The sequence below is a fragment of the Pelophylax lessonae genome, assembly GCF_965119305.1.
Source record: "Pelophylax lessonae genome assembly, chromosome: 1".
Lineage (NCBI taxonomy): Eukaryota > Metazoa > Chordata > Amphibia > Anura > Ranidae > Pelophylax > Pelophylax lessonae.
Genome location: NC_138768.1, coordinates 82,613,412 through 82,626,484, shown reverse-complemented (window position 1 = coordinate 82,626,484; position 13,073 = coordinate 82,613,412). Strand labels below are relative to the sequence as shown.

The window sequence follows — 13,073 nt, the reverse complement described above, 5'->3', positions numbered from 1 at the left end:
TCACGATCTCGATTCAACCCCCCTCCTGACCCTAATCCAGCATTTCCACGATTCATTTAACAAGTGCAGAGCAGGTGTCTGCTCAGAGCTGTAGAAAAACAAAATACAAAATAAATAACAAATGTTTATCAACATTGCTCAGAACTGAGAGATAAAAAGAAACATTGTATCATTTGGTTCGTTTAGATCAAAAGGATGAACTTCGGTCTGCAAATGAGGTCAGTTTAATTACTTAAAAACAAAGTCTTTTTCTGACACTTGTTGCTAAGTTAAAATCAGTAATAACCACTTGCCGACCGCCGCACGACTATCTACGGCGGCAGTCAGCCCCTCACAGGCAAAGTGACGTAGGGCTACGTCACTAGCTTGTGAGGGTCTAGGGAGCGAGCGCGCGCCGCCGGAGGCGCGCTCCCGCTCCCGCATGGTCACGGACCCCCCCGCGCGTGTGACCGGCGGACCCGATGTCCGCCGGCCACTCTGCGATCGGCGGGAAAGAGGGAGAAAGTCAGGCAGCTTGTGTAAACAAGCTGCCTGTCATTCTCCCCTCTGTATGAGAGATGATCATATGGATCTACTATGTAGATCCGTTGATCACTCTGCATACAGCTGAAGCCACAGCCAATCACAGTTAGAATCACGCCCCTAGGGACACACACAGCCCCTCCCTCTCAAATAAAGTTAACCCCTTCACTACCAGTGTATTTTTACAGTAACAGTGCATATATATAGCACTGATTACTGTAGAAATGTCACTGGTAACCCGAAAAGTGTCAAAAATGTCAGTCAAGGGTCCGATCTGTCCGCCGCAATGTCGCAGTACTGCAAAAAAAATCGCAGATCGCCGCCATTACGCGTTAAAAAAAAAAAACAACAAAAATGACAAAAATCTTTCCCTTAGTTAGTAAACGCAATAACTTTTGCGCAAACCAATTAAAATACGCTTTTTGTGATTTTTTTTACCAAACATAGGTAGCATAAAACAAATTGGCCGAAAATGTTAAAAAATTTTGATTTTTACATTTTTTTTGGGGGGAATTTCATATAAAAAAAAGGGAAAAATATTGCTATTTTTGCAAAATTTACGCTCTTTTTTTGTTTATAGCGCGTGATCAAAAAATCGCACAGGTGATCAAATACCGCCAAAAGAAAGCTCTGTTTGTGGGAAAAAAAGGACGCCAAATTCGTTTAGGTACAGCGTCGCACGACCGCGCAATTGTCCGTTAAAGTCACGCAGTGCCGAATCGCAAAATACCCCCTGGTCGTTTAGCAGCCAAATCCTCCGGGGCTTAAGTGGTTAATAAAAAAAGTCTTAGAACCCTCAAACATTATATATATATTTTTTTAGTAGAGACCCTAGAGAATAAAAAAATAAAAATATTTTATGTCACACCGATTTTGCGCAACGGTCTTTCTTTCTTGGAAAAAATACACTTCAATGATTTTAAAAAAAAAAAAAAAAAAAACTAAACAGTAAAGTTAGCCCAATTTTTTTGTATAATGTGAAAGATGCTGTTAGGCTGAGAATTGGGAGAGAATCGTGGTCTTTATTCTAAGCAACAAAATTGTGATTCTCATTTTATCCAGAATCGTGCAGCCCTAACTTCCACGCTTCTCCTTTAAGCCGAGTTGCTCAGTGGGAGATCTTATCCATCTGCCCACTGGCACAAAGAGCAATAATGTTAATGCAAACAGGGTGATTAGGGTGTGCCTAGGCACCTATGCATAGAGCTGGAGGAAGAATCTGCAGGAGCCTGGCACTACACCCTCGATCCCCTAATCACAGTTGCAATACTTAGCAGCTCATTTGCAAATATATGTAATATGTGCACATTTTTTTTTATCTGCAAAGATTTGTATTTCGTTTTTTTTTTTTTTTTTTTTTTTTTTTTATTAAAAGTGAACTTAGCATTTAAGGGTGGCTACATGAGATGAGTTGACTTTCTATGGTATGCATTCTCTAGTTTCACAATATTGTTTCACAATATTCTTTTTGTGAACACTAGGCTTGGATGTTTGCCTAAGTTAAGATTGAAGTGGATCTATGGGCAAAATAAAAAATTACACATGTGATGCAGTCTGTCACTAACAAAAACACAGCGTTTTTTTGTTTCTCAGAATTGCTCATGTAACATAGTTGTTTTACCTGTTGATCCCGCCAGAAGATCTGTTAAAGTGATAATAAAGGGTATTTTTTTTCTTCAAATAAAAAACAAAGTTTTACTTAACTGATCTGTGCAAAAATATTGCACAGAATGGTCTCTTACCTCCACTATGGCAGTTCCTCGCAGGCACTGTCTGCTCCCCCATCCTCAGGGTGCCTCCTCAGCAAGTCAGGTACTATGGGAGCACCCAAGCATACATGCTCTTGAGCTGGGCTGTGTGTGTCCATAAACACACACAGTGCTGGTAAGCCAAGCCCCTGCATCCTTCTTACAGGACTTTGACACTCAGCAGTAGGACCTTAGGTTAAATGTTTTAGGCCAGGCCAGGTTTCATTTACGCTGAACTCTAGATGTAGATCATCATTACTAATTTTTTTTGTGTTTATACAGTGTGTTATAAAAAAGACAATTCTATGTTATATTTCATATTTTATTTTTCAGAATCAGTATTCTTGGAACAGACACAAGGGCAAACCCTTTTGACAATGAACATTTTAACGGAATCTGTAATCGAGTCCGTGATGGTAACACAAGAACATTTTATCGCGTTCCATGGAATGTCGCAACTTTGAATTACCGGGTAAGAAAAAGGTGTACATATTTAATAATAACCCCCCCCCCCCCCTCCATGTTAAGTTTGTGACAATTTCTATGGTTTATATCTGCAAGGTTTGTTTCCCGCCTGGTCATTGGGCAGACTCCTTTCCTGCCTTGGACCCTGAAGTGACAGATACAGTATCTTACAAAAGTGAGTACACCCCTCACATTTTTGTAAATATTTTATTATATCTTTTCATGTGACAACACTGAAGAAATGACACTTTGCAACAATGTAAAGTAGGGAGTGTACAGCTATAATAACAGTGTAAATTTGCTGCCCCCTCAAAATAACTCAACATACAGCCATTCATGTCTAAACTGCTGCCAACAAATGTGAGTACACCCCTAAGTGAAAATGTCCAAATTGGGCCCAATTAGCCATTTTCCCTCCCCAGTGTCACGTGACTTGTTAGTGTTACAAGGTCTCAGGTGTGAATGGGGAGCAGGTGTGTTAAATTTGGTGTTATCACTCTCACTCTCTCATACTGGTCACTGGAAGTTCAACATGGCACCTCATGGCACAAAAAATCTGAGGATCTGAAAAAAAGAATTGTTGCTCTACATAAAGATGGCCTAGGCTACAAGAAGATTGCCAAGACCCTGAAACTGAGCTGCAGCATGGTTGCCATGACCATACAGCAGTTTAACGGGAAAGGTTCCACTCAGAACAGGCCTCACCATGGTCGACCGAAGAAGTTGAGTGCACATGCTCAGCGTCATATCCAGAGGTTGTCTTTGGGAAATAAACGTATGAGTGCTGCCAGAATTGCTGCAGAGGTTGAGGGGGTGGGGGGTCAGCCTGTCAGTGCTCAGACCATACGCCGCACACTGCATCAAATTGGTCTCCATAGCCATCGTCCCAGAAAGAAGCCTCTTCTAAAGATGATGCACAAGATAGCCCGCATACAGTTTTTTGAATACAAGAAGACTAAGGACATGGATTATTGGAACCATGCCCTGTGGTCTAATGAGACCAAAATAAACATATTTGGTTCAGATGGTGACAAGCGTGTGTGGCAGCAACCAGGTGAGGAGTACAAAGACAAGTGTGTCTTGCTTATAGTCAAGCATGGTGGTGGGAGTGTCATGGCCTCGGGCTGCATGAGTGCTGCTGGCACTTGGAAGCTACAGATCATTGAGGGGCCATGAATGCTAACATTTACTGTGACTTTCTGAAGCAGAGCATGATCCCCTCCCTTGGGCTGCAGGGCAGTATTCCAACATAATAACGATCCCAAACGCACCTTTAAGGTGACCACTGCCTTGCTAAAGAAGCTGAGGGTAAAGGTGATGGACTGGCCAAGAATGTCTCCAGACCTAAACCCTATTGGGCATCTGTGGGGCATCTTGAAATGGAAGGTGGAGGAGCGCAAGGTCTCTAACATCCACCAGCTCCGTGATGTCGTCATGGAAGAGTGGAAGAGGACTCCAGTGGCAACCTGTAAAGCTCTGGTGAACTCCATGCCCAAGAGGGTTAAAGCAGTGCTGGAAAATAATGGTGGCCACACAAAATGTTGACATTTTTGGCCCATTTTGCGTATGTTGACATAGGGGTGTACTCACTTTTGTTTAGACTTAAATGGCTGTGTGTTAATGTGTGTTGAGTTATTTTGAGGGGACAGCAAATTTACACTGTTATACAAGCTGTACACTCAATACTTTACATTGTAGCAAAGGGGCATTTCTTCTGTGTTGTCACATGAGAAGATACAATAAAATATTTACAAAAATGTGAGGGGTGTACTCACTGAGGACTTCCGGCCTCAAAAATTACTTTGCACCATCCGCTTGCTCTGTGTCACCTAAAAAAGAAATGGATAGTCCCGATTTTTTTTCAATTACTTACCTTGATATTGAAGAAAATATACTTACCTTTCTTCTACTTCCTCTCTCTGCGGCCGTGGCCCAAGCCATGACTTCCTGCATGCGTTGACTCCTGGGAGCTGAACGTCATCGCTCCCAGGAGTCAATGGGCCTGCACCAGCCACGCTCGTCAGTTTCGGTGCAGATGTGTCATTCCCTGCTAAACAGCTTCTGGGCATGCCCAGTAGCTGTGCAGGGATGATGCCCCTGCATCGGAACTGATGAGCGGGGCCAGTGCCGGACATTCTGGGATGAAGAGGACACGGAAGAGGACGCAGAAGAGGACGCCCTGGCTTCAGCCACCCACACCTGAGATGGCAGCGCTGGACAAGAAATTTTCCAGGTAAGTATTTCTTCTAAAAGGTAAGTGCGACCTGGGACAGTTCAGAGGCTATCCATTCTGGAATGCACTAGCCCTGACTGTCCTGGGGATATTTTCTTCTAAAAAAAACTTTTCCGAGGCTGGAACTCGGCTTGTGGATAGTACAAACCTGTCTTTGGCACTGATCCAAAAAGTATCTCATAAGGAGATATCTTCTCTTTCTGTTTTGGAATAGTTAATGGAGAGAACAATGCAATAGGTAGTCCTTGTGGCCAATTCAATCCTGTCTCAGGTTTAAGTTTCCATAACTTCGCTTTTAACGAACCATTATATATTTTTCTACTTTACCACTTGCAGCTGGGTTATATGGTGTATGTAGGTGCTGTTCAGTGTTGAAAACTGTCAGTATCTCCTTCATTATCTGACCTGTGAAGTGCTTTCCCCTATCAATCTCTATTGTTTCTGGAATTCTATACCCGCATACTACTCCCTGTATTCATTTCTTAGCTGTTGCTGAAGCTGCAGCCTTCTGTACTGGGAAGGCTTCCAAACACCCGCTAAAACAGTCTACGCATGTTAAAAAAATCTCGTACATTCCCACCTTTGGCAACTGTATATAGTCTATCTGCAAATCTCTGAAATGGGTATAAAGGTCTTGGGATACGACCAGATGGTGTTTCTACCTTTTTTACCTGCGTTAAATTGTGTACAAATCAAACATGCTTGAAAAAATTGTTTTTCCATTGTTTCAATACCTGGTGCAAACCCTATCTTGAAAATTGCATCAACCATCCCTCCTTTAGCAACATGAGAGGTTTTTCTAGATGTTAATGCATATAAAGGCTGGGCAATCTGTGACATGTTTGGAATCTAGGTTCTACAATAACCTACAAGGCCCAAAAATGCTCTGAGTGCCTTTTGATTCTTTGGTAGAGGGTACGCCTGTATTACAGCCTTTCTTTCTGATGTGCGATGTTTAATCCCCTTAAAGATACAATGTCCCAGGAAGATTATTTTTCCTGGCACCAATGTAGCTTTGCCTTTGAAATCTTACATCCCTGTTCTGCCAGGAACCATAAGAGGCTCAGAGATGCTTCCTCTAATATGTCACCCTCTTCTGCTGGACAGCACTGGGGAGGGGGGGGGCAGAAAAAGAGGTTGGATAGTAGGAGCAGTGGGGGGAGCTGCATATAGAGGAATTAATGCCTGCAGAAGGGAGATGAAGAGAATCAGGTATTCAGCGGCTGCAGGAGGAATATGGAAAGAAAATTTCCTCTATATGCTGCTGCCCCACCTCTCCTATCCAGGCACACAGGGGGGCTGCTCGGGCACTCACCTTCAAACCGCCCCCCCTGCGAACACGGGCTGGTGAGCATGTTAAAAAGAAAATTAATGCTGCGCTACGGTGATACGTGAAGTACATCCAAAAGCGCAGATTTGAGAGTGTTGTACTTATAAAGTGCTCAATGTGCTAATAAAATTTTTTTTTTTTAAATAATAGTAATGGTTAGTGCGTGTGTAGGTATGAACCACATATAATCTTGAATAAACAAGAAAAATAAATATATAAATAAATATAAATATAAAAGTCTCTTAACATATATATTAAAAGTGCAAATCACCACCTAATATATAGTGCAATTCATGAATAGAAAGAATAAATACGATATAAAAGTCCGAATAGCAATAAAAGTCCCAAGATGCTATAGCCAGCAAGTGGCAAGTGGAGGTCGTTTGATTGAAAACACAACCGGAAAAGGTGCTCAGGTGCTGGAAATTATATGCATGCGGCAATGGTGCAATGTTGGTGATCCTCTCCCCTAGGTAATTGACACTTACCGGACAATGTGGACCCTCAAACCTTATGGCGTAAGGGTCTCACAGCAAAGTCCGGCATATAATCCGGGTAAAGTGCTGTAGATGGAAATGACAGCCAGTACGGGCTCCCTATGCAATCTCACCGGATGGTCACTATATGAAAAGGAAAGAAGGAATCCCAATAGCGTAATATTGCTTAAACAGTAGATTTATTGGTCTCAACAAAAGAAAAAAACTCACATTTTAAGTAATTTAAACAGGCACTGTATGGAACGGTAGATCCCTGGGATGACGGAGCGCAGCGGGGCTTGGCTCCGGCGTGCGTTCCACCGCTACCGGAAGTGACGTTTCCAAAGGGCTCTTGGAGCTGTAATCAGTATAGGTGACAGAGGTGCAGTACAGCCCCCTGTGTCTTAGTAAGGTGATAACAGTATAACACTAGTAGGAGTAGGCCGAGACAGTGCTGTGAGGACTGGTTAGTAAGTAACCCCGGTGTGCCTCCCTTCCTCCACCACACAGCCTCGCCTCGTGCTGGTGAGCAGCCCAGGCTGAAGGAGCAGCTACTGCAGCTGCCCTCACATGGAGATGCGGGCTGGCAACCCCCAATGCGTGGCACCCGAGGCGGGCCGCCCCCCTTGCACCCCCCGTTGGTACATCACTGGTTAGTACTCTACTTTTATCCTAATTTACAATTTACATAAATTACACGTGTTTACAATTTTCACACACTCAGCAAGGGGTTTCACTTACCACAAAACCACTCCTGCCTCCACTCACTACTCAAAACCCCTTTGGTTGGACTGGCCAGGCGTTAAGCCAGCACAGCCTTAATTCTTCTTGAGCCCCAAAGGACTTATAGCCAGCAACCCTAGTGGCTACAGATCAGGAAACCATTCAAGAAACAAAAGTTAGTATGAGATATAATTGAAAAAGCAGCATCTGACATACACAGATAGACAAGATAAGACACGACCAAAGACAATTACAATTTAACTTAATTAAACACTCTCTCGTCTGGATTCTTTATAATGTGCGTTAGAAGTACCATCATTATATCCTCCTCAACCCCTAAGCACAGGCAAACTTATTTTGTGAGCTTAAATTGCACTCACCTGGGCCCCCGTTTGTCTGTTGTTATGAATTGCGGAAGGTGCAGTGATAGGCAGCAGCCAGTTGCACATCCATGTCACGGCACCATATAATGAATAAAAATTATTACCACAAGTTCCTTAAATTGCAGGGAACCTGTATAAATACTTACAGACGAGATAAAGTTCCAAATCATATTTATTTGTTACATAATCATAAATTATAATTACGGAGAGCACACACACATAACAGGCTGTTCAATATGTGTTTTTATCTAAAGGATCTCAGATCCCCTTTTTATAGGGTGTCCTATCACACAACACACATTTAAGAAATGACACATTGGTACATGGCAACTTGCAATGGCGTTCTCCTGATGAGCATATTGGTAAAAGATAAGCATATTGGTAAAACATGTTTTTAACAAACTCAAACGCACCATTTTATTCTCACTTCTTTGAAATGGAGAATACATCAGAATATATATATATACATATATATAAAAATATATATATATATATATATATATATTATATATATTATATACCAACTTATCAATATATGTTAACATCAGTGCTATATTCGTTTCTTAATATATGTATTACTACTATATACTGTGATGTAGGAGTCAGTAAGGATCACATTATCCTTATCCACTTCTGGACAGGGAGATTTTCCTGTTTAACAACCAGGCCCTATTTTGAGATTCGGCACTGCGTTATTTTATTGGACAATTGCGCGGTCGTGCGGCATTGTACCCAAGTAAAATTAACGTCCTTTTTTTCCCACAAATAGAGCTTTTTTTTTGGTGGTATTTGATCACCTGTGCGATTTTTATTTTTTGCATTATAAACAAAAAAAAGAGCGACAATTTTGAAAAAAAAAAATATATATATATTTTTCACATTCTGCTATATAACATTCCCAAAAAAAAAATTTAAAATTCAAAATGTTTTAACATTTAGGCCAATTTGTTTTCTGCTACATATTTTTGGTAAAAAAAAAATCGCAATAAGCGTATTCTGATTGGTTTGCGCAAAAGTTATTGCGTCTACTAACTACGGGAAAGATTTATGTCATTTTTATTTTCTTTTTTTTCTTTTACTAGTATTGGCGGCAATCTGAGATTTTTTGCGGGACTGCGACATTGCGGCGGACAGATCGGACCCCTGACTGACATGTTTGACACTTTAGGGGGGACCAGTGACATTACTAAAGTAATGAGTGCTAAAAATATGTACTGTTACTGTAATAATGACACTGGCAGGGAAGGGCTTGACACTGTGGGTGATCAAGGGGTTATATGTGAGCTTAAGGGAGTGATTCTAACTGTGGGGGGGGTTGGGCTTTTGAAATGATCAAAGAGACATGCGATCCTATATAGCAGGATCACATTGGCTCTGTGATCATTGCAGGGAGAAGGACGGTCGGCTGTGTTTATCACTCATGAGGGTGGCTGTTTTTTTGCCCTACTAATTTTTCTGCTGGTAAGAAGCAAGCCTTAAAGGTGGTGGGATTCACGTATATATACCTAACAGGTTTGGTTGTGGAATATTCAATATGAAATCTCACTTCATCGCTTGAAGAACATATGGTTTTCATTTATCCAGAACCTTAGAGGTTCGGACATTTTGATGTAGGACATTCTTTTTTGGACTGTATTAGACCCCTTTAGAGTCCATTCACACTGCCGCGACTTGTCAGGCGACTTGTCAGCCTGACAAGTCGCGGTCCTCCCGCTTCCACTATGTAGTACAGGAGCCGTTCTAATAGGAGCGACACAAGTCGCTCCGACTTAGAAAAAGGGTCCTGTACTACTTCGGGCAACCTGGAGGCGACTTGCATTGACTTCCATTATGTGAAGTCCGTGCAAGTCGCGCCGAAGTCGCACTGCACGCGACTTCACAGGTCGCCCCCGAAGTCGGAGCGACCTAATGTGAATGGGGGCTTAGAGGGTTTTTTGCACCATTATTTTGATTTCTACTTTATAATTTTGTGTTTGTATCACAAAACTAAGAATTGATCACGTCATTGTGCACTTTGTGGCATTGGTATCATTGGTGTCATCATACCCCTTTGTTGGGGGATTATATATTTATTCATTTTATATATTTGCTTTGTATAACACCATCAATTATATTGTATAATCACCTTCACAGGTTGTGACACCTGTGGTTTAAATCACTTCAACAGTGTTATTATTTTAGTTTAGCACCCCAAACTATTTTATTTTTCATTTCCATTTTCTCCAATTAGATATTTGGATCTTTGGTTGCAGCAAATTTATAATCAACGCACCCTTTTTCACATTCTTATTTTTTTTATATGTTTTTGTTTTTTATGTTTTTAACTTTTTTTGCTATAGGCCTCTTGCACTCTGCAGCTTGAAAAAACTCAGTACAGCATTTATTTTTTACTGATCGAAAATGCAGTCCATGTTTACAATGTGCCTGTACACACAGGTTCGTAAACAAGCTCTGCGTACAAAAAAATAGAAAAATCGGTGTTTCCTGGCCAGTATCTTGTGCCGGTACGGGCAAATACGTGCATATGAGCAAAAATATTAACAAATCTTTCCTAGGAATGTATTGCAAATACGCGTGAACGTGCGCAAAACAAACACCCGAAATTACACAAATGCTCAAACATCAGTACCGTGTACAAGAGGCTATATATTCAACCTTTGCTTTAAAAAAGGAACATTCACGACTAACAATTTCCGGATTGCTTTGCTTTTGGAAAAAAAAAAAAGTTACTAAGCCAAACAGAAGGAGTAGCAGTGAGCTGTAAGGAGTCACTGCTCTTATTAATTTGCGTAACTTGTAGCTTGAGCTTCTGAACTCTGTAAACAACAAGCAAAAGTTAAACCTTAAAGGTGGATATCCAAATACAATGTTATTATGCAGCATTCTACATTTTCTTGGCTAAAAACGTAGGCTATATTTTTAGTACTTAACTTAATAACCAAAAAAATAAAATAGGCAGTAAACTACTGCAAGGAGGATGTGCTTTGCTGTTCACCGAGCTGTAGGGCTAACTCAGCAATGGGTGTGTTGGACCTCTGCAGAGAGACCACTGCTTTCACACGGATAGCAAATGTCCTTCTCTGCAGCATGCTGGCAAGGAACACGCTTTTCTTTTAAGGCTGTTTCTGCTTTCTAAAGAAAATGAACAGTAAAAATATACACACCTTTCGTTTTTATACACATGGAATGTATTCAGCTGATTTAAATGGTAAGTTTAATTATGGTTTAATGCCGTTTGCATTTTGGCGAATATCACTCTGGACCTTATTATAATTTTCCATTTACTGTTATCTCTCTTTATTCCTCAGACGGTAGCTGACAAGGCTTTTACATCAGAAACTTTCACTGACACTGTTTCTGTGGTGGAAAAGGTTTTGAAGAAGACCACAGAAAGCTTTGAGGCATCGCTATCCTTCAAGCTCACACCAACTGAACTAAACAAAAATGCAGGAGGAGATGCTGGCGCTGTTCAGAAACCTGCAGGAGATAAGGATGCCGGAGACACCCCTGCAGGAGGCGTTAGTGGAAAACAATTTTCATTCGGTGGAGAGATTGGAATCAGTAAAAATAGGACACAGGGTGTGAATCAGATCAATGAGTTCAAATCAGACAAGGTACGGTACATAAGAGTTACAGGGGGGTCCTATGCCTTCCAAGCTATCCCTCAACATAGTAACAATCAGTTTACTGAACATATAAATTGGCAATATATACTGTGTGTGTGTATATATATATATATATATATATATATATATATATATATATATATATATACAGTGCTTTTTTTCTCAGAGAATAGGTGCAGGAACTCCCCCTTTCCGAGTCCCCCCTTTTCTCTGTCCCCACCCACCTCTGAGCACCATTCCTTGGGTCCAATCCCCCCTACCAACCTCCCAGTACTGCCCTTTTAGAGAATACAGAACTACGTATCATTTAGTTTTGCTAAGTAATTTATATAGAATTTGGTAATGATGACAAGAAAAGCAGTAAAATAGATCCACTGCAGCCAGTAACAATAGGGCCCCTGCCAGCAACAATAGATCCCCCAAACAACAAAGTACAACCTGCAACAATATTTTCCCCCTAGCATCAATAGACTCTCTGTTAGCCAGCAACAATAGACTCCCTCTCTCAAAAGTAGATCTCTCCCAGCAACAGTAGGTCCCCCACCAGCAATAATAGACCTCCTCAGCAACAATGGACTCACCTGCAAAAAAAGATCAATCAATAGACCCTGCAGCATACCCCAGTACCCCTTACGACTATAAACAGTCAGTGCTGGAGGCGCCGGAACTGCGTTCCCCTGCGTTCCCGCTGAAAAAAGCCCTGTGTGTATATGTATGTATATATATATATATATATATATATATATATATATATCCTTTGGAACATGTTAGTTTGATGTAGGCATATGCATTGATCAGGTTCTGCTGCCACATGGTAAACAATGGCAGGATGGCAGGAACAGGGTCATTTATGTGTTCAGTGGAAAGATGTTGAATTGTGATACAGGATTTGGTCTCGGTAAAGGTCTAACATTACAAGTCTATATGTATAATAGTAACAGCAGGTGGCATTAACAACAAAAGTGAGGTAGGTGGCAGTGAAACAGATAGAGAAGATCCTTCAAGTTATGGTCTCTCAGTAATACAGCAGCGCAATTCCATGTAGCAATAGAAAAGGTGAATATTAAGTATTTTTTTTTTGCTACAGGGAAACTCAATTTTTTTTACCAGATCCTATATTGAAAGAAATGCATGAGCTGTCATTGTCATCTCCTTCTGAAATTGCTAGTTCCATGGCTGTAAGAATGGCTCTCTGGCTCTGAGAAGGGTGGCTACCTGGCTGGTAGTTTACTGACCTGGCCCAGTAAAAATGAGACTTGTTATTGTTGTTATTTATTTTTGATTAACTGATCAAAGACAAGTCTATGAATTGGGAGTTCTAAAGTTACTCCGACTTCACTCACTGTATGCCTTAAGGCCTATGATTTATAAAAGTTTTCCTTTAAAGAAAACCTGTTATTTGCATAGTTATAGGTTCACTTTATAGTTTTCCAATTTCCCATTTCTGCTATAGCAGCACCTAAAAAGCAGAGGGGGGCAACTTCTAATAGGATGTGTTGGGCTCTTAGTGACCTCTTATTATTATTAAGGTCATCAGTAGCACTTTAAGAGCTTTCCTTCCTTTAAA

The 13,073-nt window shown here is 41.0% G+C and overlaps 1 protein-coding gene across 1 annotated transcript in view; it reads left to right on the top strand.

The window, feature by feature from the left end:
* Positions 1-13,073, top strand: part of C9 (complement C9) — a 56,141-nt gene that overhangs the window by 18,076 nt on the left and 24,992 nt on the right. Inside the window, exons 5-6 of the mRNA XM_082264856.1 lie at positions 2,604-2,742; positions 11,189-11,494. Coding sequence (XP_082120982.1) covers positions 2,604-2,742; positions 11,189-11,494 — 445 coding nt within the window. The remainder of the gene's footprint in view (positions 1-2,603; positions 2,743-11,188; positions 11,495-13,073) is intronic.